The 25,101-nt window shown below is 46.5% G+C and overlaps 1 protein-coding gene across 8 annotated transcripts in view; it reads right to left on the minus strand.

Moving 5' to 3' along the window:
- Positions 1-1,067: 1,067 nt before the first annotated feature.
- The window catches only part of ZNF536 (zinc finger protein 536), a 485,174-nt gene continuing 461,140 nt past the window's right edge, over positions 1,068-25,101 (minus strand). For 7 of the 8 annotated variants that reach the window (XM_017499880.2, XM_017499878.2, XM_037728303.1 and 4 more), the window contains one exon: positions 1,068-3,886. In XM_017499880.2, the coding sequence (XP_017355369.1) occupies positions 3,642-3,886 (245 nt within the window). In that variant the 3' untranslated portion in view covers positions 1,068-3,641. The remainder of the gene's footprint in view (positions 3,887-25,101) is intronic. The other variant, XM_037728305.1, reaches the window with a different exon arrangement.

Raw genomic sequence — 25,101 nt, forward strand, 5'->3', positions numbered from 1 at the left:
CCGTGTCGGCTCTCTGCGTTCGCAGTAGCCCCTGCTACCAGAGACTTTCTCACCCTTTGTTCCTTTCTTTTTCTTCTAGAGGAAGAATTCAGATTATCCTCTGATAATTTGGAGGTAAAAGACTTCCTTGCATTTAATGATTAAAAAAAAAAAGATTTTCTACCAGTAAAGAGAAATAATAGATCCCAATGCTCTAAGTGCCTTATGTAATTACTGTAACACGAAGAGCATAGTATTTCCATACACTTTACCTTACTGAATTGCATGTCTGCAAACATTTAAAGAAGCATAGCTCACACATGCATGTGCATACACACACACACACAGACACACATATCCCCACGGACACACCATGTATGCGGCAAAGAGATTCAATCAGCTTGAAAAAGCATAGAACTGAGAGGATCATTCGTACTGCAGAACCCTACTGGGCTTCTTGTTTTGTTTTGTGTAAGACGGAGTCTCCCTCTGTCACCCAAGCGGGAGTGCAGTGGCGAGGTCTCGGCTCACTGCAACCTCCACATCCCAGGTTCAAGCGATTCTCCTGCCTCAGCCTCCCAAGGAGCTGGGATTACAGGTGTGTGCCACCACGCCCAGCTAGTTTTTGTATTTTTAGTAGAAACGGGGTTTCACCATGTTGGCCAGGCTAGTTTCAAACTCCCAACCTCAGGTGATCGCCCCCACCTCAGCCTCCCAAAGTGCTGGGACTACAGGCTTGAGTCATGCTGATTTTGTATTTTTTAGTAGAGACAGGGTTTTGTCATTTTGGCCAAGCTGCGCTTGAACTCCTGACCTTAGGTGATCCGCCTCCCAAAGTGCTGGGATTACAGGTGTGAGTTATAGTGCCCTGCTCAGTACAGGGCTTTTTATACACGGAGTTTGACAAAGTCTTGCCAAAGTCTGACAAGCCTGCAAAAATATGTTAGATTTCCCCTAGTAAACATAAGTGAATAGGAAAAGATGTGACTTTTTTTTCCCCAGAGGTAGAGGTTTTATTGCGTAAAACACTGGATAAAACTGGGCTGCTTCAAAGACATTTTATTCTAACAGCAGAAAGAAAACAGTCATTGCTGAAAAAACAACTTTTAATACTTTCTATACCAGAATAAAGTTCTGTCAACTGATGTATTATAATAATAAATAATGACCAAGAATAAACTTTAAATACAAAGTTTTCTACTTGTTACAAGCATAGCAACAAAATCCTCTACTCCTATTGATCTCAGATTTCCTCCAAGATAGATTTTTTTTTTCTTTGCGTAGGAATGTAGACAGTATTATGACCAGCATCACAGACTACAGAAGTTACAGGGAAGAAACTTGACATGTTTAGATATGAGAACCTGATGACATTCAGAAACTGACGCTGCATCACTGTGGCTGTCACTTGTTTGTATTACAAGTTACAAATGTTCTGGAAAGAAGACCTGTGTCAGAGGGGGGAAGGGGGACAGTAGCACTAGACAAAATGGAATCAACACGCACACCACAAAGAAGAGGGGATGTTCCCAGTGTCACAAACAGAATTATTGCCTGTCGCATCGGAGGATGCTGAAAAGACACAAAAAAATACTGAAAGAGCTCCCAAAGTGCTAGAAATGGAATGTGGCTCTCATTTTTCCCCCACTTTTTTCCTCTTTTTTTTTTCTTTTTTCTTTTTTCATCTTTTTTTTTTTTCTTTTTTAAATTTTTCTTTGCTAAGATACCAAAGGCAGAGCAAACACAGAAAGCAAGGGACTGGCACAGTCAGCAAACACAGTAGTGCAGTTAAAATCCTAAAGCGTACTACAGTCGGAAAGTTTTCAATAACATTTCAGTCCTTTCTCTAGGATCATAGAAACAGTTGCATTAAGTTTATCAACTCGATTTAAGTAAGGCAGTGAGAACTATACTAGAAAAACAAGAAAGCAGCTTGCTCTATGCCAGATGGGTCCAAGTTGCACAGCGACCTCATTTACACTGAAACCTCGGTTAGATGACACCCTTTTGACAGCATATGCAAACCGGATTCCTTATTAGCCTGAGATTCTTTCTGGTCTCAGGATAGCACTAAGAATTTTATTTACATTGATTGCAGTTTAGTATTTTTGTAAACTGCTGTAGGCAGAGCTGAAGTTTTTAAGGCCCTGGGGTTTAATCTGTGCTCCCAGCCTGCAAGGAAATATTGACTTTTTTTTTTTTTAAGTCTGAATGATTTTGTTTTAGAAGAAGTTAACACTTCCATACTTCTCTACCACCACAAGCAACAGCACCAATTTTATGTCACTCAAAGGAAGTATGTTAAAAGGCTCAACTTTACACCATGTTAGCAGATTCAAGAATAAACCTTTAACTAGTCTTCCTAAATCATTTTTTGAAATAAGCGTTTCATTATTGACACTCGAAATCTCCTTCTGTGTGGTGCAGACCTTGATAAATTTGGAGTATCCAATCAGTAGAAAATCTAAAATATACAAAAATATGGAACACATTTGTTTTACAAAAACAGACATTTTTAACTCAAACAGTTGTCATCATTAAAGATAGCAGGATGTTTAGATTCATATTTTAATACAAGCTATTTCATAAGAGCTTGCTGGTGAAGAAAATCTTGCTTCATGTCTGTGACATTTATAAAAACCAACACATGAAAAAAAAAAAAATCTGATAATAAGGACTGGAGCAGCCTTCATTCAAGTAAAATTTTAAAAATCATAATAAAAAAAATCTTTCTATTATTACCTAAACTTTAATCGCTCACCAGCATCTTCTATGGATGGGGTTAGCTAGTTTTCCTAACAACATTTTATATAACGGACTCTACAATTTTTTTAATAGTGACTTCCTTCTTCATCCAAAAATTTTTTAAAAAAAGAAGAAAAAAAAAAAGACAACCAAGAACAAAACATTTCCCTCAATATGGCAATTTGATCTAAAAAAAGGAATTACTCATCAAATCTGCGATGGGCATTGGTCTGCAGACACTTCCTGATCATTGATTTCATTTGGCTGTGTATTTTGTAAAAATGCACATTTCAGATATCAATCCTCTGCAGTGCCGGTCAGCCCTGGCGCTGGCTGCGGGCCGTCTAGGGTTTCTCTAAGAGTGCAGTTACAACACCACGTGAATTGATTTTCTCTGCAGTGACCGCTCCAGTCTGACTGGCACCGCAGCTGCCTCCCGACACATCTCATTAGGGTTGGAGGCAAATGACGGCAGCTGGTGTCAGATTATAGAGGTGTTTTCAACAACGAAAACACAGCCCCTCCATCTTCAACCCAACACTCAATCATTTAGATGGTATCGTGTTTCGGTTAAGAGCATTATTTTTGGACAAAGACGACTTTCGAGTGGGAAGGGCCCCCAGCTCTCTCCAGCTCAGAGGACACCAAGCGGTTTTTGAAATCACTTTTCTCCCACCTGTGTTGTTTTGGAAGTATTTGTTGCTGGGTAACAGTTTAGCAGCCATTTTCAAGGGCTGGGGGATTTTTTTTTTAATATATATATAGATATCTTTTAAAATTTTTTAAATGTTCTATACACTATTGGGGGGGAGTTGTACATGATTTTTTCCCCTTGGAATGCAGTTAGCAAACTTTTATCAGATGCATAACGTTAAAACTGTGTGTAAAATACTATTGCAATATACAGGTTGGTCTGTTCAGTTGGTCTCCTCCTGGCCCTTGCAGCCGTCTTCTGTGAGGTCGGCCGAGCTCCCCGCCTTGACAGCTGTGGGCTCCTCGAAATTCCCAGAAGCCTCCGAGTCGACCCTGGAGCGCTTGAACCTACGATCGGGATACTGACTGTTGTCAAAAGGCATGCGATGGACGCAGAGGACGTGTGTCTTCAGGTTCCCCTTCTGAGAGGCACTGTAGGGACAGTAGCGGCACTGGAAAGGCCTGTGACCTGCGGGCAGAAAGAGTGGCGGGTCAGCACTGCTGCTCACACCTTCCCGGCCCCCGCAGCTCCAAAGACCGCAATGCCAATCACCAGTCTAATCGGTTTTATTATTATTACTTTGCAAAAATCAAATCGTCAGGGTTAGAAAAGCAGCCAATACATCAGGCACACAAACTAAGATTTAGAAGATCTTTCCCTCCCTGGCTATGCTGTTGTTGCTGTTTTTTTGTTTTTGAGACGGAGTCTCACTCTGTCCCCCAGGCTGGAGTGCAGTGGAGTGATCTTGACACTCACTGGAACATCCACCTCCCGGGATCAAGCGATTCTCCTGCCTCGTGTTTCCCAAGTACCTGGGGTTACAGGTGCCCGCCACCATACCCGGCTACTCTCTGTATTTTTAGTAGAGACAGGGTGGCACCATCTTGGCCAAGCTTGTCTTGAACTCCTGACCTATAGTGATCTTCCTGCCTCAGCCTCCCAAAATTCGGGGATTACAGGCGTGAGCTAAGGCACCTGGCCTCTGGCTATTTTTGTTATTATTGTTAGAGGTTAAGTCTCATTCCTCACCTCAGGCTGGGAGCTCATTGTTGCGATTATATCTGAAGCTGCGGAGCTCAGGCCTTAGCCTTCAGACTAGCTGGAATTACAGGTGCACGGCAATGCCCAGCAATTTTGTTTGTTTGCCTGTTTTAGAGACAGGATCTCACTATGTTGCCTAGGCCGGTCTCGATCTCCTGCCTTAAAGGATCCTCCTTTTTCACCTTTTAAGTAGCTGAGATTACAGGTGCAAGCCACCACACCTGCCTCTAGCTAGAGTTTTTAACCCAGCTGACTAAACAGAAAGCTCCTCATACCTGGACTTTTTTCTATAAAGGGTTATACAGTAAATAGTCCCAGATTTGCAGGCAAAGAGGCAGAATCCAAGAGATTATATAGGTATTTCTAGAATAAGACAGGAAACAAATATTCCTCAGCTTTTTATTGATGAAATTCAAAACTTGATTTATGGACACTGAAATTTAAATTTTATATAAATTTCATGTGGGATGAACTGTTATTCTCATTTGAGTTTTTTCTCAAACATTAAAAAAATGGAAAAACCATTCCTAGCTCACAAGCTATATAAAAACAAACACTTGCTCGGCACAGTGGCTCATGCCTGGAATCCCAACACTTTGGGAGGTTGAGGCAAGTCAGTGGTTTGAGCCCAGGAGTTTGAGATCAGCCTGGGCAGCATGGTGAGACTATACGAAACAACAAAATCTAAAAATTATCCAGGGACATGCCTGTGGTCCCTGCTACAGGCTGAGGTGGGAGGATCGCTTGAGCCCCGGAGTCTGAGGCTGCAGTGAGCTGTGATGGTACCAGTGCATTACAGCCTGGACAACAGAGCAAGACCCTGTGACCAAAACAAAGATCAAACAAATAAACAAACAAAACAATGGACAATAGTTAGATCTGGCCCACAAGCAACACTTTGCTGACCCCAACTCTGCACAAAAACCAAAAATCCGTCCATCTGGGAGCCTGACTCAGGCCTCAGAGCAAAGCCAGTTCATTTTCTTCTCCTCCTATTGACTCTTTATCATTGAGAAAACCAAGAACGACAAAGAGCGTGTGTTTAGGGGTGGGGTGAGTGAGGGGTGTCACTCAAGCCTTGCTCTTGGGCAGAGCTGGGAAGGCTGAGCTGGGGGAATGTGTAGAATCTGAGGGTCTCAGGGGCAGCAGAGGAAGTTATCGGGACCAGGAGCAAGATGAACAGGTAATCAAGGCCAGCATGAGTTTTAAAGAAGGTAGAATTTGAATAGTGACCCTTGAAACGAAACCTTCCTAGAAAGACTCTAATTTGGAGCAGAAGGCGGATTCTCAAGGAAGCCCACCTAATCCTCCAAGACCAATGTCTCTACCCTGATGTGCCGTAGCCACAGGCACAGACTCTGCCATCTCGAGGAACTGGTAAAACATCTGGCTGGGGAAATTCTTCTGGAGCAATGGCATTTTCCCTGCTTCTGGGAAGCTGCTGATGAGCCATTCCTGGAAGCTCTCGTGTGCCGTTTCACCCAGTGCCCAAAGAGGTCAGGGCCCAGGGCTGGGTTTCATTTGCTCAAAAAAGTAAACAAGTAAATAAACGCAGGGCCCAATCATTGGCTCCAGAAAACAAACAAACAGCACATTCAGCACTTTTTCTAAAGCAGTAATAGCAGTCCTGTCTCTGTTTAGCAAAACAGCCTCGTTCCTGAGAAACAGGAGGTCAACGCAATGTTGGGAGCAGAAGCTCACTTTCTCAAAGAGTTGTACCCAGTGCTAAATTCTTCCTTCCTGGTGGTCTTCTGGAGTTCACTGTCTCCTCGTTACCACATAAGCAGCTGGTGTCCAGGACTTACCCATTGTATCTGTTGAGTCTTGTCCTTTGCAATGCCCACTTCAGAACCAGTCCCAGCGTGCACCCATTCTTGTCTAGACTATGAACATGGCAGCCCCAGGGGGACCTTCATGCTTCCACTTTCCCACCTCCAGTCTGTCCTCCCAAGGGACAGCAAAAGCTCAGCCTGTGATTTCTTTGCCCTAAATCTTGGATGGTCACCGGCCTCCTGAGGAATCATCAGGACTTTCATGGCTCAGTCCTAAAGCATCCTTCCATTCTACGCTAAAGCACAACTCCTTTTGCCCACACCAAATCAAACCTCAGAGGGTCTCTGCACATAGACATCACTGTGCAGGGGCTCCGTATCCTTGCGTGTCTACCCTCCCTCTGAAGTACCACTTCATTCTCTGCGGGATCAAACCCACCCCTCCAGTCAGGCCCTGATCAGCGGGATGCCTGCTTTGTGGGCCAGGGCGTAGGTACTGGTCCTCTCAAAAGGCCGTGAATTCCTGAGGCAAGAACCATCACCATCTCGGTGTTATGCATGCCGAACCCAGTACCTAGCACAAAGCAGGTGGGCATGAACTATTTATTATTTTTTGGTATCACCTTGCCTTTTTCTAATTATACATTTTTGGGTTTTCTTTTTTTGTTTGTTTGGGGTTTTTTTTCTTTGTTTTTTAAGACAGAGTCTTGCTCCGCTGCCCTGGCTGGAGTGCAGTGGTATGATTTCAGCTCACTGTAACCTTTGCCTCCTGGGTTCAAGCAATTCTCCTGCCTCAGCCTCCCCAAGTAGCTGGGATTATAGGTGTGTGCCACCATGCCCGGCTAATTTTTGTATTTTCAGTAGAGACAGGGTTTCACCATGTTGGCCAGGCTGGTCTCAAACTCCTGACCTCAGGTGATCTGCCCACTTCGGCCTCCCAAAGTGCTGGGATTACAGACGTGAGCCTCATGCCCAGCCAGGAATTACACATTTTTGGATAGTGTTTCTACTGTTGTCCCTAACACAAGGCTGAATTTGACCAACCTTCCCACTTCCAGAAGCCAATTTACAAATCTACAGACTTTGCAGTTAAGAAAAAATGAAGTACAAGAACAGTGCACCTGCTGTCGGCCCTTCCTGACAGGTGGCCACAGGAAGAAGAGCACAGCCAGCACCGGGGGCTGGTGCCATGATTGCCAGGTAAGAGAAGGAGTCCCAGAGTGACTACTCATTTGCTCTCTTGCCACCCTTTTTACCTTAAGGGCTTTGTCACCTGAGGAAGGCCCTGGGTTGGGAGGGGAAGGACAACTGAGACATATTTCTAATGCAGATTTACGAGTGTACAAAAATGTAAATGCTCCCTGTTCTTCATGACCTGAGAGTTAGGGCATAGGCTGGAGGATGGAATTAGGAGGCCAATCAGAGACAATGGGATGGGAAAAGCCACGCCCATTCTTCCTACCTTAATGGTGAATCTAAGTCAGGGCTAAGCTGGGCATCAGTGAGTTCCAGGTAGATCCTCCCAGCCAAGCAGCTTAGAGACAACGCAGAGTCCCCAAGATTCAGCCAGCCAATTCTTCAAGTTACCATCCTTCTGGACCCTAAGCTATGCCCGGGGCTTACTGAGAGGGGGTTTGAGCTACTTGGAAACGAACACTATCGAGCAAAACAAAGGCGGACCCAATTGGTAGTTGAAGGCCTACGAGCCAACTGAAGGTCATCCCAAACAATACAGAGAAGAAGCCAAGACACCAGGAAACCTAAGAAACGTTTTGAGGTTTTGGCCAAAGCTTCTCTGAAATGGACTGTCTTTTCTGTGTTCCTACCAAGGGCAGCTCTGCGGCAGCTCATGGACCAAGGCTGAGCACTGTCCTAATCACTGTGGTTCAGACAACGCTACGGATAAGTCATTCGTTTATTCATTATATGGCAATCATTGATTGATGGAGAATGTCACTGTCGCACGAGTCTTTGGAGTCAAGAACTCCAAATAACGAGTGAAAATAAAAAATAAAACCAAAACCCTTGGTACCATCATCCAAAGAGGCCAGCAGAACTATGAAACAGAGTGACCAAACCTCAGGATTGCTTATAAATCTGCCTCAGTTCACCAGGATCGCATTGCTTCGTCCGTTCTTCAGTTGTTTTGTTCATCAGTGAAAATATCTATTGTATTTTCTTTTTTCTTTTTTGAGATGGAGTTTCGCTCTTGTTGCCCAGGCTGGAGTACAATGGCGTGACCTCAGCTCACTGCAACCTCCGCCTCCCAGGTTCAAGAGATTTTCCTGCCTCACCCTCCCAAGTAGCTGGGATTACAGATGCCCTCCACCGTACCCAGCTAATTTTCCTGTATTTTTTAGTAGAGATGGGATTTCACTATGTTGGCCAGGCTGGTCTTGAACTCCTGACCTCAGGTGATCCACTCGCCTCAGCCTCCCAAAGTGCTGGGATTAAAGGTGTGAGCCACCACACCTGGCTTGTCTATTGTATTTTCTATTGTGACATTACTGAATAATAATTTATTTCGTGTATAAATTCTATGTGAAGCCATCCTCCCTACAAATGATGCTCCCACGGGAGTGATGCAGTGTGCCTCTCAGCAAGCTAAAATGTGAATCTCAGATATCTCCTTTATTTGCAATGAAAGCCTTTTTGATTTGGCCAACTTGGTATAAAAGCACTTAGTACATTTTTTCCACCAATCAGTTTTAAAATATTAATCATGATTTTGTCCTATGGTTATATTTTGAATCTCTGTTTCTTGAAAATAGTCAAAATGTATAATGATATTTCTGGCAGATCTGGATACTTCAGTGGTCAAAAACATTAGTATTGAATTTGTTTCATTTTAACTTAGGTGAGATGGAAATCTATATGTAAATTCATCTAAAGCCATGCATGTATACATTGTAGAAAGAAGTCTATACAATGCTAGAATCATAATAAATCCTGATCTTGCAATATATCTAGTAAGTAGAAGCTTTGTAGGTAATAATGGTAGTACCTTAAGACCCTGAAGGCCTGCATTCCACAGTTTTTCATGTACATTTTTGCATGTTTATCCTCATATTTGATCTTTGGCCAATTTTGTCAAGGGATGTTATCAGCTCCATTGTATAGATGAGAGAGCTGACATACAGTGAACATGGAAAGTTTGACTTTAGAATGAATTTCCAATGATATAAAGTACTTAGTACCCCTCACTCTAAAATTATTACAAAGACTATGATTAAAATGTGTTTTTATAGGCTCACACACAATGTGTTACTTTATACACAATTTACATTGAATTTTATTCTATATCCATAATATTATTTATAGGCAGACAGACAGACACACACACACACACACACACACACACACACACACACCCCTTTCTGAGTTATTTGCTGAAAGGCTACCATGAGACTGATGTGGAAGGAAGTTCTATGAAGAAAGGAGAGGCCTACCCTTGGGGAAGCTGACTGAGAGAATCTATGATAGGCCCAGAAGAAGGCATTATATTTTTCCAAGAAGCAAATATAACTGAAAGCCCGGTCTTTTGATGATGAGAACATTTATTCCCAAACAGAAAGCTGTTGCTATGCCAGTATTGTTGGACATGACACATTTCGGAGTCCAGGTAAATCTGGATAAAAAGTTCCAAATGTCTCTCTACCATTTGTCATTTGAAGCTCCTGATGACAATGAGATTGGGATCTGTTGGCTTTGGGTCAGAGAACATAGGCAAGGGCTCCAGAAAAAAAAAAAAAAAAAAAAAAAAAAAAAAAAAAAAAAAAAAAAAAAAAAAAAAAGCTGAGCTCTGCTAAATATGTCTCTGTGGATTTCACATATTTCTGACAGAAGAGATCCTCCTGAAGGCAGCAACAGCAAGAGGGGCCCATGGAGCAGTGGAACAATGTGGGAGCTCCGCGACTTTGCTGCTGAGGGTGCTGTGGGTTTGGAGGAAGTCAGATCTCTCCAGAAGGAGGTATGTCATCTTATCCGCAGAGGAGAAGCCTCTGCAGCCCTAGAGGTGACAGGGCAGCCGCTCAGTGGCCTGCACAGTTCCATCTATCTCATTTTAATAAAACAAAAGACCAGCCACATTGCCTGTGCCATCTTGGTTGACTAGACCTGGACTTGGGGATTCCTGGACGTGCAAGGAAGATGCTAATGTCCATCCGTGTTGAAGAAGCAAAGTAAGCATTAAGACAGACTTGGGTCAAGCAGGTTTCCATGGTGGTGGAACTGAAGAGAATAAGAACACCCACTCCTGCCATCTCCCAGTTGGAGACAGCATCAAGGCGATGGCCTCTCCCAAGTTGAACCTGCTAAGAAGCACCACACTCCAGGACGGCCTTTGGTCAAATAGGAAGACCTGGGGCTCTCTCGCTCTGGGACCTTTGCTTTTCTTTTGGGTCTTCCTTCCCCCCCAGTGGACGGAGGAGCTTGGGTTCCCATCGCCGCTTCCCTCCTCTGTAAGGCAGCTAAGCTGCTAGCACCCTGAACTTCAGTCTCCCCTCTCTCTGACACTGGGCAACCATTTGATCTCAAGGCTTCCATTTCCACACTTTGAAAATGACTCAATAATACTAACACCTGTATCACAGGAGGGCTGCGAGCATCAGATGACAGCATGTGACACACTGGTAAATGAAGAAGAACTCCAAGATGCCAGGGGCTTGTCATGGGCGTAACCGCTGTTTCCAGTGTTGTCATTGTGCTGTTGATCTAAGTTGGCTCAGGGGAAACACTGCCTGGTTCTTCATCAAAAGTGCTGACTCAGCAAGTGCCTCCTATGCCAATGTCCTGTGCTTTTTGCATAGGTCACACCATGGGAGCTTAAGGGACTGTGTCTCTTTGGGGCACACATATTTGAATGGGGGCTCTGGGAAGCCAGAGGACCTTCAAAGCCCAAAGCTACAAGTTGTTAACAGTTGCATTTCACTGGGAGGAAGTTCAGCAAACATAGGATAGAATTTGATGTGGGTGAGGCCTCTTGCCAGAAAGAACTCCCCATTTAGAGGGCGAGGCTAAGTTGGCCAAGGGCCAGGTCCCAAACAGCACTGGGAGGCAGTGCAGGCTGTGATATGGTAGAGGTGATGGGGAGCTGCTGGAACCTCTGCCAGGAGGAATCTGAGCCTCTGAGCATCCCCCCTCCTCCTCTCCATTAAAGCCCCCATAGTTTGCTGCACTCTGGCCACAGGGGACTTCTCTCTGTTCTCCAAATGCCTCACACTCTTTCCTGCCCCGGGACCTCTGCTCAGTCCTTCCTGATCATCTCCTCAATCTGGACTCTGCCTGCCCCTGTTTCATCCATCCAATACCTGCAACCTCATCCTGCAGACCCCCCGTGCAGCTGTCTCTGCCTCGGAACCGCCTCTACCGATGACCCCAGACCTGCCACCATGGCTGTGACACACGTCCCAGCACATGCCTCTTCCTCAGCCTGGCTGCTAGCAGGAGCTGAACAAATAAAACAATCACGGCTGTCTTCCCCACCAGGCAGACTGTCAGCTCCACGGGGGCAAGGACTGAGCTTTTATTTTGGGGTTGTTTTTGGGTTTTTGATGACTGTTGTTACTCAGCACCCAGCACGGTGCTTGGCACATCACAGATTTCCGCCAAGCACTTTTTCCAGAAAAAAAAAAAAAAAAAAACAGATGAATGAGAGGTTTCCAGGAGATAGGAAAGGGAGACAGTGCTGCTGCAGACCAAGGGGAGGGCACACCTGAGCCCAGGCACAGGGCTAGGAAGCCCGGTCAGCGCAGCGCCCTGGGAGCTGGTCAGCAAGGTCCAGGAGAAGCTCCATGGGGAAAGGGAATGGGGTCAGGCACACAGGACCCACAGGGAAGCCTGGCCCTCATTCCATGGGAGAAGAGAATTGGGACGACTTTTCCAGCACTGCCCCACGCCAGGTGCCCAGAATGTTCCCAATCCCCGCCTATCTGTATCCATAGCTCGGAGACCTGGTGGTGTGGCCAGATGGGTGCTCCCCCAACCACCCGCCCCACCTCACTCCCCTCTACCTCTCACTTTGAGGCCATCAACATTTCCCATCACTGCCATGAGAAAAGTAAGTACATCATACGTTAATTTGTATTGTCACTGCACCGTAGAGCCGTGGTAAAGAGTACATTCATTTTTAATCCACTATGAATAATATATAAATATGTATACAGTGCGGAGGGTCAAGAGGAGTAAGGAGAAAGCAAGTCGTACATTGTTTATAACAAAAGTGGGGAAACGAGATATTTTTCTTACTTGCTAGGATGGAAATATCTGCTCTTTCCCCGCACCTAAGGGGGAGTAGAAAATGCCTGCCCTTGGGGGGACCATCCATTCATTACAGCTCCACACTTGTGGGCAGCTGGCTTTGTGGAGGAGACGGGGCTGCATCTACGGGGCTTCCAGACTTTCCAAACTGATGGCTTCTCCTCAAGTGTGGGGCAGAGGATAAGAGAGTGGGGAGAGGGGAGGTGACCACCCTGTGGTGTTTAGTCCTGGGGTGGTGACAGTGCCCATTGGTGAAAACATTCTGGCACCCACTCAGCACATCTGCAGGAGTGGCCTCAGTTGGTCCTCATGACTGCCAGTAGGGAGATACGGCAGAGGGATGTTACAGACATGAAATCCCCAATCCAGGGAGATTAAATGATCATCCAAAGTCACATGTGTGGAACCTACTGCTTTCTGATCAGGACTTCAACTTCATATCTTCTCTAAAAGAATGCTTATCTCTCTACATGCTCCCGCCATGGACTGCAACCTACTTGCTGGTCCTAACCAGAGGAGTCTCTGGTTCGGAGTCAAAGATGCTCCAGGAGGTGGTGCATGAACCCCCCTGAAAGGGTATGTTCCAGGTGTGTGTGTCTGTGTGTGTGTGTGTGTCTGTGTGTTTGTGTTTGTGTCTGTGTGTATTTGTGTGTGTGTTTGTGTCTGTGCGTGTGTGTGTCTATGTGTGTGTCTGTGTATTTGTGTGTGTGTCTGTGTGTGTGTCTGTGTGTGTCTGTGTGTGTATGTGTCTGTGTGTTTGTGTTTGTGTCTGTGCGTGTGTGTGTGTCTATGTGTGTGTGTCTGTGTATTTGTGTGTGTCTGTGTGTGTCTGTGTGTGTCTGTGTGTGTATGTGTCTGTGTTTGTGTTTGTGTCTGTGTGTGTTTGTGTGTGTGTTTGTGTCTGTGCATGTGTCTGTGTGTGTTTGTGTCTGTGTGTGTGTCTGTGTATTTGTGTGTGTGTCTGTGTATGTGTCTCTGTGTCTGTGTGTGTGTTTTTGTCTGTCTGTGTGTCTGTGTGTGTCTGTGTGTGTGTTTGTGTCTGTGTGTGTCTGTGTGTCTGTGTCTATGTGTGTCTCTGTGTGTGTGTGTCTGTGTGTTTGTGTGTCTGTGTCTGTGTGTGTCTGTGTGTGTGCTTGTGTCTGTGTGTCTGTTTGTGTGCATTTGTGTGTCTGTGTGTGTCCGTGTTTGTGTGTGTGTGTGCATTTGTGTGTGTCTGTGCATATGTTTGTGTCTGTGCATATGTGTGTGTCTGTGTCTGTGTGTTTGCATGTGTTTTTGTCTGTGTCTGTGTGTGTGTGTGTGTGTGTGTGTGAGTGAGAGATATTGCTCAAGCACCACGTGGCACTCCCCTTACAGACACAGAAGCTCATCGAAGCTGGGCGTTGAGCATGTCGGACATCCTTTTTGGAGCATGGGATCTCAAAATGTCTCTACCGCAGCAGGGCGGGCTGCATCCACGATTGACAGTGCCGTTGTCTAGAAGGGGGCAGGTGGTCAAGTGGTGAGAAGCAGCCTCAGCGCCAGCTCCCACACGCAAGTCTGTAAGGCTTGGGAACAGCCACCGCCCCCTGGCACCTAGAGGGGCTCCTACAACACACTTCTAGAACTGTACAACCAGTACCCCCACCGCCCCAAACTCCTCGAAATTAGGAACATTTATGCAATGCCTGCAGCTAGGTAAGAAAATGGCTCCCCCATAGGTCAATTGATTACAGTAAAAATTCAGGGTGGCGGGTGGCTGAGGCCTGAAATCCACAGAGATTTAGGAGGCTAAGACAGGAGGATTGTTGGAGGCCAGTTATTCAAGACCAGCCTGGACAACATAATAAGCCCCATCCTTACAAAAATTTAAAAATGAGCTGGGTACGTTGGCATGCATCTGCAATCCCAGCTACTGGAGAGCCTGAGGCAGGAGGGTCACTTGAGTTCAGGAGTTGGAGGTTGTACTGAGCAGTGATCATGCCAGTGCACTCCAGCCTGGGCAATAGAGAAAGACAGAGAGAGAGAAAGAGAGACGGAAGGAGGGAGGAAGGGAGAAGAAAAGAAGGAAGGGAGGGAGGGAGGGGGGTAAGAAAGGAGGTAAGGAAGGAAGGAGGGAAGGAAGAAGGGAAGGAAGAAAGCAGGAGGGAGGGGAGAAGAGGGAAGGAAGGGAGAGAGAGGGAGAAACAAAGAAAGAGAAAGAAGAAGAGAGAAGAGGAGAGAAGAGAAGAAGAAATTCATCTCCCCAGAGGTGGGCTCCGCTGGCCTGTGAGGAATCCACTGGGTATAGCGGTACAACAGGTTCGTGAGTGGGTCAGGTCTGTAGGATGCTGGGCTGGTCTTCACTTGGGGTCCCGAGGCCCCTCACCATCACGTACTGCTTCCTTTGAATATTTACTGCCTTGACCCGAGGCTGCAAAATGGGAGGATGCCAGCCCAGGACCCTGGCAATCCCTCTTTCAGGTTCAAGAGGCTCAGCATCTCAGCAGGGCAATGAGAGAGGTAAAAATGTACATAAAGCATCACTAGGCCCACAGAGAGAGCTGTTTTCTCAGTTGAACATATACTTTAAAAATTTTCTTAATTCCAAATAGGCGAGAATGGTTCCAATCAGGTATGTAATTTGTGTTTTCAGTTAAAAAAAATATATTCATCCATCTCATCAAAGATGCAAAAACACTTTGGAATATCCTTAGTACAAATAAATTTAGGTTTCAAATTTCCTGTGATTTGGGTTTTAATTTAGAAGGCTACCCCCAAAAAAATGTACTTATTTTACAAGTGCATTTTGATCTATGTGGTAATGGATTGAAGACATCTGTGTGAACTGAAGCTTAGCTTCATATTTATAATATAGATGTGTGTAGATACAGGATTTAGTACATGAGCATATATTCCCTTGTTCTGTCAGCTGAGCGGGCCTAGAAGCAGTGACATTTGTTTCTAATACCACTCTCAAAAAAAGGGAACCAGGCCTCCTTGGAGAAATGGCTGATTCTAGGACTGGGATAGGAAATACACAAAAATAATCCTAGGGCATTCCGTGCTAGGAAGTAAGGAAGTACTAAAAAACTACCCCACGTATTGATGGGGGAGTGAGTGGTGTCAGATTAGCACAGAGCTTGCTAAAAGGCCCCCATACCCAAAGCTAGAACCATTTGAGTAACAAAGTAAATAACACAATATCAGATTATAACTCAGAGTCTAAGGTAAGTATCCACAAGTCACACTGGCCTACATGGTTGCATCAATAAATACTGGGGGAAGGATTGACAAATGCCTCACACATTCCAAATAATTTTGTAGATATGCCTTGCTCACGGAGATGGAGCATAACTCCCGACTCCGTAAGACTGGACTGTGCACAGTGACTTCCTTCCAAAGAGTAGGGTATGGAAAGGGACCGGGGAGTCACTTCCCAATGGAGGAACCCGACAAACGTGACCTCAGCCAGCAGATCAAGGTCATGCTGACAGCACGTGCCCTTGATCTGATATGATGAGAATGGTAATTTACCTCTATGGTCTTCCTTCCCTAAATCCATAACCCCAGTCTACGCGTGAGAAACTGCAATTGAGGGATGTTCAGCAAAAGACTTGCCAAAACTGTCAAGGTCATCAGAAACAAGAAAAGTGAGAAACTGTTGCAGCCACCAGGGTGTCAGGAGACAGGACACCTAACGCAATATGCTATCCTGGAGTACAACAGTACATTGGGTAAAAACTAAAGAACAAAGACTACAATATGGACTTTATTTAAGAATAATGTATCAATATTGCTTCGCTAACTGTGACAAGCATACCCTACCCATGTAATATGTTAATAATAGTGGAAAATAGCTGTGAACTCTACGGGAGTTCTCTATATTATCTACGCAACTTTTTTTTTTTTTGAGACAGAGTGTCCCTCTGTTGCCCAGGCTGGAGTGCAGTGGCGCGGTCTTGGCTCACTGCAGCCCCCGCCTCCCACGTTCAAGTCATTCTGCAGACTCTGCCTCCTGAGAAGCTGGGACTACAGGCATGTGCCACCGTGTCTAGCTAATTTTTGTATTTTTAGTAGAAACGGGGTTTCACCATGTTGGCCAGGCTGGTCTTGACCTCCTGACCTCAGGTAATCCACCTGCCTCGGCCTCCAAAACTGGGATTACAGGTGTAAGCCACCACGCCTGGCCTCTATGCAACATTTTTATAGATCTAAATCTATACTAAAATTAAAAGTTTATTTTGAAAGTTTGTTTATAAGGAGATTTGATTGATTTTCTGTGAACAGGAAGGACCCAACACCCCACACCAAGAGATGCTTCCAATGTCACAGAACCAAACAGGTAATACTTAAGTTTTGTTGACACGAAAACTTCAGGAGGGCATATGGCACACGCACAGCCTGCTGGGTCTGCAACCAAAGGATCTGGGAAGGCAGCACAGCAGATTTTGGGAAATTATCACTGCCCTGCTAGCATGCAGTTTTTCATTATTCGAGCACAGTGATGAAAACTGTAGATTCTCAAGCCAGACACCAGGGCTCAAAAATATCTGCCTCTTATGAGCTGTGTGTGCTCTTGGGCCAGCTAGTTAACCTTTCTAAGTCTCGGTTTTCTCATCTGTAAAATGGGTGCAATAATAATAGTAGCTCCCTGATAGGATTACTGCGAGGATTCAATGAGATAAGGCCTGATGCTTAGCACAAAGTGCAGCACGTAGAGTTAGATGAATGTTTGCTAGAAAAGGCTGTGAGTATTCAAACACTTTTGAATGCATGTTGATTCCTCTGCCAATCCTGAAGTCAGGTGTTGGGATCCCATTTGTCAGATGACACGGTGTGGCTCTGTGTCCCCACCCAAATCTCATCTCGAACTGTGATCTCCAGGTGTCAAGGGAGGGACGTGGTGGGAGGTGATTGGATCATGGGGACTATTTCCCCCGTGCTGTTCTCTTATGATACCGAGGGAGGTCTCACTATCATAAGAGCACAGCACGGGGGAAACTCTCCGCTCTTGTGATGGTTTTAAAAGTGTTTAGCAACTCCCCCCTGCTCTCTCACCTGCTGCCATGTAAGACGTGCTTGGCTTCCCCTTCCCCTTCTGCCATGATTGTAAGTTTCCTGAGGCCTCCCCAGCCATGCAGAACTGTCCATTGCACCTCTTTTGTTTATAAATTACCCAGTCTCAGGTCGTGTCTTTGTAGCAGTGTGAGAGTAGACTAACACAGCATCTATCCAAGCCACAGAGCCAGAGAAAGGCAGGGCCCAGGCCTGCAGCAGGAGCTCAACCTGCACTGTGTCTTGCTGTCTCCCTGCAGCTCGAGGCTCAAGTTCAGGTAGGATGAGAGCTTAGATGAAGTCAGATTCCAGAAGGGCATCAGCAGAGAGGAGCTCCTGGCTGGGGGGGCAGAGTCTCCTGAGTCTCCTGGCCTCCCAGCTCAGCCCCTCCGGTGCTACCCTTCCCGGGGCCTGGCTTCTAGGTGGCTCCTTTTCTCGGCAACTTCATCCCCCACCCTGCCGAGGCACACACCATGCAGATTTTGCCTTCAATCCTGTTTATTTGCTTACCCCAGGCTCCTCTGATGAGTGGAGCCACCAGCCCGCCTGGGTGGTCAGGCAAGCTGGCCTGCCCTGCCTGCCGGTGTGCACTCAACAGCAACTATTGATCGGGGACCTTAAATCATTGCCCGGATTTTATGAAAGCATTTATGTTTATCATTAAATAACCTTCCAAGGGTCGATGAACTTACATTCCGTTTTTGAAGATTTTTCGACGTGTAATATAATAATACTCTAATGATACCCAGAGTTTGTCTCTGGGTGAGTGCATTTAGTCTTTAAAGAAATACCGGGAGAAATCAAAGAGGAGGCGATGGCCTGGAAGTGCCGGGCAGGGAGCCGGGAGCTGGGGGGCTGGTGGCCCACCTCGCTCCTCCAGAAAATCCTTTCTCTCTCCAACGTTGGGGGGCCGGGGAGAGGCGCTTCTTAAACCAGGCCCCAAAGGCGATTTAAAATGGAACCAAGCTGACCACATTTCAGGTTAACAGCCGTAGCAAAAAGACCCAAAATCTGGTGAGTCAGAGTTGGGTATTATCACTAAAACAAAGCTAGAGTTGTGTATTTTTAAGGTTTTAACCAATTAATTTTTAAATATTAAGTGAAATTATTAGGGTGATACTCAGAGATAGCAAAAATAAGAAGTCTAAAATTAGCAGATGCAGCACCTATGATTCACACATTTAATATCCTTCCCTTCCCTCCTTAGCAATATTGGGCTAAACACAGTTATCTGAAATCCCTGTTGGCAGTAAGATGTGCTGTATGGAGGCACACAATTTAGCAGAGGTGGTGACAGCCAGCCCTGCCCCTGTAAACCCTCTTCTGGGTACCATCAAATCCGCTGGATCAACAGCCCACCTCAGACCAACAGTGAGACCTCTCCGGACAGAAAAAAGCCACACCATCCATACCAAGCCAAGTGCCCAAATCTTGTGTACATGTGTGCCTGCCCCTCCTCTATAGCCATCCATGGCTCCCTATTTCTCAGCACAGTATCTCACCTCTTTAGCCTGGCTTTCCAAATTGCAATTTCTTCTTACCTCCTACACGCTGCCATTCCTACTAGAAATTCACCCACATCCAGCCCCCACATCTTCTTCCAGTGAGACCCACCAAAGCCCCAACTCCTCCTAAAGCCGTTCCCAGGACCAGCCTGCGAGCTCCACTTATCCGAGGCACCACACAATTAGGCACTTAATTCTGTTCTGTCAGGCACTGCTCGCTAATGGCTTCCTGTGTTGTGGGCTTGGTGGGGCTCCTCCTTCCCTCCAGGAGGCTGGAAACTGCTGCCCTCTGGCGGGCTCCACACACAGTAGGGACTGGACAAGGAAGCAGATGTTGTTCACGGAAGGACCTCTTTCCAGGGGTTCAGCCCACAGGAGTCCCCACCTTGCCATCCACATCCCGCTCAGAGCCTGACAATTGGCTTCCTTCCCCCGTGCAGGCCACACTTCCTAGCAGGTGACTCTGGAGCACCCTCCCCTGCACACCGTCCCTACCTGGACCATCTGGAATATCCCTCCATGCCTTGCTGTTTTCCTCAGCAGGAAAACCTGAGTGCTCTGTGCTCCACGGGGTGCTTTTCGTAACTCCAGCCCTAGCTATCAACACTGCGCTCTTCCTCCCATTCTCCACGTTGGTGGAGGGTGTTGAACAGCTTCTCAGCTGTACCCTGGTCACTGGGTAGCTCTGCATTTTCCTCTTTCCTGCATCAAAGCTTAAAATCCCAGTGACAGCTCCAAGAACCACGCCCTCCCATCCCCACTCTCTCCCTTCACCTTACTGCTTTCTGTGGGGGACTGGGAGGACACTGCCCACCCTGACCGTGAGACCCAAAAGGCCACAGCCCTCCCCTGATGGGGACCCAGTGACCGCACCATAGATGCCATCACTGCTGTAGACAAAAATGCATTCGCCCTCCTAGTGGTTACAAGCCGCGGGCCCACTTATTTTCTCCCCCAACACTATTTCTTTAAAAAAATTGTAATTCATTGCCAATGTTACATTTAAAAAATATATATTTCACATTAAAACAAGGATTTCCAGTTTCTCTTGCAGTCAGAAGGTCTGGCAAGCTCTTCCCAGAGGCAGCGGCTGGGGAGCTGGGTGGCACTTATTCCCGCTGCCTGGCACGCGTTTACCCCTTGGGCATTTACACCCCAGGCATCACCAGCCAGGCACCTGCGGGCCCTGGACTTTCCAGTCTTCACTTCGTATCCTCCTCATCTAAACAACCAGTATCTCATTTTCTGTGGGGTTGAGGCACGTAGACTGGGTGAAGCTCTGTGTGTGTTTTTTCACCCAGCAGATGAGCTGCATTCTTGTACACACCCAGTGAAATAAACAAGTGGGTGGTCTCTGCCGGTTCAATCGCTTCCTGTTTTCCATTGCGTCGCTTACAATGAACACATCAGCCCTTAATTGTAGTTTCTGTTTTATTGCACAATTTAAATGTGGGAGGGGGGCCAACCCTGGAACTTGGCTCGTACCAAGGGTGTGCTGTGCTCTGTGTGGCACTAGGAAAGCCACAAGGGGAGAGGCCGACCTATGAAACCAGCAGCATAAAGCGTCTTAAGTGTATCGATATCCAATCCACTGAAAGCTGGCACCAAGGCTATCTGTGGGTAATTCACTACTTGCACACATCTTCCATAAAAACATTAGTACATTTCCTACGGGGGGCGCGGGGGGCCCATATGGGTTGCAGAGCCGCTCACCAAAAACAGTATCTCGGGAGCAGTCACGTTCCATCAAAATTCAGTGAGGTTGTATTGTATTAATGTAACTTTATGTGTGAGTGAGAATCGCACATCTCTCTTCCCATAAAGGAATCAGACACCAGCAATCCATACCCACAGTATATATCCATGTAGATGGCCACACTGGATATATTTAAAATAGCTACTTTTTATCATGCCCAATTCAACAAATTGGTACTGTGAACAATAGAAAATTACTAAGTAAAAAGGAAAGATGGAAGCATAAACTTTTCCATGCACAGCTCCCGTCCTAGAGCGCCACTAACGTCGTCACGTGGCAGAAATAAATAAATAAAATGAAGCACAGAAGAGAGGTGGCTTTTTTTTTATGAAGTCACAAAGGAAATGAGCCTCCTTTCTTCTCTTCTGCCCCCCCACCCTTATAAAAGGATCTCTCTAAAATCAAAGGTGTCAGACTTTGCATTCTCTTGCTGGCATAATCCAGAATATGGCTTAGGAATGACAGATGTCCGCACCCAGCTGCAATGAAGCATGCGAAAGTTTCCGTCTAATCCACTTATTTCTCTGTAGTCTCGTAAACCAAAACAAATGGGCAGGGCTTTACATTAGGGGGAGGGGAAAGAAAACCTCCCAGCCTCAGGCCCGTATTGCATAATGCGGTCGACACGCCATCTTGGTATCATCCTTCCCTCCGCAAGGATAAGGGCACCTTGTGGTGTGATCCAGGGTGGCCCCAAGAGGGTCAACTTATGTATCCCTTTGTCCCATGCGAGATGAGGTTTCCCAAGGGAGAGGGAAGTTAGGGATGAGTTGGCGGGGAGGGGGTGTCAGAAGCAGAGAGTGGCCCAGGGACAAGCCACCACGTGCAAGCACACACTACTGGTACCTCCACGCTGCACACGTACACACGCACGTGCACACACACACACACACTCTCCCAGGTTTTGGAGCTGCTAAACTAAGATGATCAGTTTAATCACCAAGCACTATCGTTTTCAACTACTTGAATAAATCCAGAGGAATTATAAACGGAGCCCGCGTGTAATTAAAGTGAGGGTTGTTAGACTCTTCATTTAATAAAACACTTGAAAAGAAATGCCCTTATAGGTTTAGCAATGCCATGGGGAGCAGGAGGGAAAGTGAGCGCTGTGGGCGTGCAAGGAGGCGGCCCTGCCCCTTCCTAGCGTGCAGCCTGGCCACCTTCTGAACCCTCTCCCCTTTAAATCTTGTGAGGAGCCAGCGAGGAGACGGAGTCTTGGGGCTCTGTCACCGCCAGCAGTTGCAACAGCTGCGAAGCACTCTTTCAGCACAAGTCTCGAGAAAAGACGTGACGGATTTCGCCCATGGCAGAACGGCGTTCCGTTTCTGGCCCTTCAGGCAAAAACAGTAAAGGCAAAGAGGAAAATTTGAGATTTCCCCCCTTAAACTTCCCACAACAACCTCAGCAAAACCACATGACTTGCCTTCTACAATCTCCCTGGTGTGTTCGCTGCCTCTTTGGCAAAGAATCAGAATTACTGTTATATAAATCCCATCTGATGCCAGAGCGACCATCTGTGAGTGAAACTGCTTCACCTACGTCTGCCTGCAAAGCCACTCTCCCAGAGACAAGGGAGAAGGGGAAAAAAATTTGATTAATTTGCAGAATGCTTGTGATTTGCTCATATATTATTATAACTGCTCATCAGCACATGATGAATTCCCAGCCCTCCGTGCAGGCACCCGTTTGGTTTCAGCAGTTTCTTGCCTCGGCACCTGACAGACTGCAGGGTTTCTAATGACTTTCAGATGCTTACAAACAGTAATTCTATCTTCAGAATCAAAAAGAAAAAATCCGTAGGAAGAAAAGAGGAGCAAGTTCGTCTATTTCATTTCCTTCCTGTGTATCCACATGATTTAACTCTTCAGGGCAGCCTTGGATCCGAGAGGGGGCCTCCCAGGCCCGACCGTGACCGCCTGCAGAGACAAAGACCCCTGGTCTCTGGAGGGGAGGTGGAGACCCGGGCAGAGGCTGCAGGCGGGGGTGAGGCCAGGCACCGCTGCCCTGGTGCCCATCACTGCCGCAGGGTGGCCCTTTCTCTCCCTCTGTGCTTCCGAATCCCGTTCATTTGTCCACTTTTAATACCCTCATAACCTCTCGCGTTCTCTGCAAACACATCTGCCTCCTCGCAACTGCAGTTGGATGTCTGGTATTCCCCCCTCCCCTTTTTGCTTCTTTGCTTTTAGAACTCTGATTATGCCTTCTGAAGCCCTGCCTCTGTGCTTGATTGCCTGTTTTAGATTAGAGATTTTAGCAAGGAGACAAAGACTTCAGAATGCACATCAGTCCCACATATGAGGGCCCACAGAAGGAAAAGCGATAAAACGCAATGCACCATCTGTCCACAAACAATAACCTCCATGTTGTGAGCCTCGCAAATTATTTAGAACGCAACCTTCCTTCCCAAATTACGGAGCCTTGAAAGGGAGTGGAGTCTGGGCGTGAGACCCCCTTTGATGTCCTTTGGTATTCCCAACCCCTCGCCCTCAGCCCCAATCTGATTGTTAACAGTTGAGGAATGTCTCGGTGACAAGTTGATTTTTATTATCCGGATCTTCCTATTCCATTTGGCCCGGGATCGGAGCGGGGGCGGGCTTGTCTCCTGGCCACAGACCTCTGGAAAAGACCGCCCTGATGCAAAGTCTGTTTCCTTGTTTCACATGTACGTGGGGTGGGGGCCGGGGGAGGTGACCTCACTGTTAATACAGAAAGACCCTGAGCAGATCGCACTGTTAATACAGAAAGACCCTGCTCCACTCTGCCGGCTCAGCCAGCTGGTCAGCGGGTTGCTTTGCTTTCGAAAGATCTTGGAGATTTGGCTGGGAGGCCTCTGGTCTGCGCCCACAACTCTCCCTCCCCACCTCCAGCCCTTACCTCCTCTGGAAACTGTTCTTCTGCCTTTCCTAGCTCGGACCATAAGCAGCAGCCTCACTGACCGCCAAGTCATAAACTACTCATAGTAGTTAGCCAGGATCTTTAGTCAAGCTGCAAAATTCCTTCTACAGCGATTTGCTAAAAGGAAAGGGAAAAAAGAACCAAGCGCGGCCAAAAAGAGAGTAAAAATCATTTCGTTTGCAGGGAGGAGTGGTTTTTATCAGACCCTTCTCACCCCTGTTTTAAGAACGGGACAGCTGATTATGTGCCATTCAGTCGTGACACAAACCATAAAGTTCCGTTACTACGATCCTTCCATTTTACAGATGGGAAAACTGAGGTACAAAGACGGTGAGTCATGTGCCCGGGTGACTCAGGAAACAGGGTAGCTGGGTACGAAACTAGGTGTTCTGGCTCCAAACCCCTCCCCTCTGAACCACCAGAGAACCTGGAGATCTTGCTTTAAGGATGAGATTTGAAGGGCGGCCACTTAGTGCCAGTTAGCCCAGTGGAAAGCTGTACATGACGGCTAATAAACAACCAACAAGCATCTACTTTGCAAATAGAATCATTTCTTTCCTGAGTCTCAAAATAGACACATCTTTGCACAGAGAGAGAGAGAGACTAGACCTGCATGTGAACTAAATGAGGTTTCCTTACCGAACTCATGGCCGGCATAATCATCCGGATTCAAATCCCTTGCAAGCTGCCTCCTCTCTGAGTCCCCTCCCATCCTCAGTAGGCCCAGTTTCTCCCTTTTCTCTACAACAGGACTTAGCTCTTCCCTGGACCTTTGTTTTGCCAGAAGAGTCTTTTTCTCCCTAAATGCAGTCTCCTCTAGGAGGGCGGCCCAATGTTAACGGCATTTGTTCCTCACTGATACCTAACAATGATAAATAAATACCTACTGTTGGATGATTGGAGAGCCCTCAAGTATGTCCATTCCAGTTTTATGAATTTAAGCTTGTTTTCCAGACTTCCCTAACCTGAAGTCAATTAAGACAGTGTTTACACACACAGTTTGGCTGAAACAGGGGGCAGGGTGGTGGGAAAGAGGGTGCCTCACTTGCATTCAACCAACCAGATGTTTATTTTATTTTATTTTTTAATCCGTGATGCCAAATGAAAAGCCACGCTGAAATTTTCACTTTCTGGAATCTAGCAACAAAATCTAATTCTGTTCCTTGCAGCCTTTGGGAACAAGCATGTGTACCTGGTTTTTTTCCTCTTCTTTTCACCATTAATACCACCATTGTCTTCTCTCTCACACGTGCAGCGGGCTTTCTAATTCACTGGGAGCTTTTGCACTTGCTGTTGGCACTCGGGAATGCTGTCTCAGGAAGGCACATGCCCCCCATGGTCCTGGTCCCGGCTGGTCACTCCAAACGTGACAAGTGCATTCATGCCCCTTCCCAAGGCCCAGGCCATCTACCTTTGAAAGGGAATTTCCTCACTTGTATA

This window comes from Cebus imitator, unplaced genomic scaffold (assembly GCF_001604975.1).
Source record: "Cebus imitator isolate Cc_AM_T3 unplaced genomic scaffold, Cebus_imitator-1.0 Scaffold261, whole genome shotgun sequence".
In the NCBI taxonomy this organism is placed as follows: Eukaryota; Metazoa; Chordata; class Mammalia; order Primates; family Cebidae; genus Cebus; species Cebus imitator.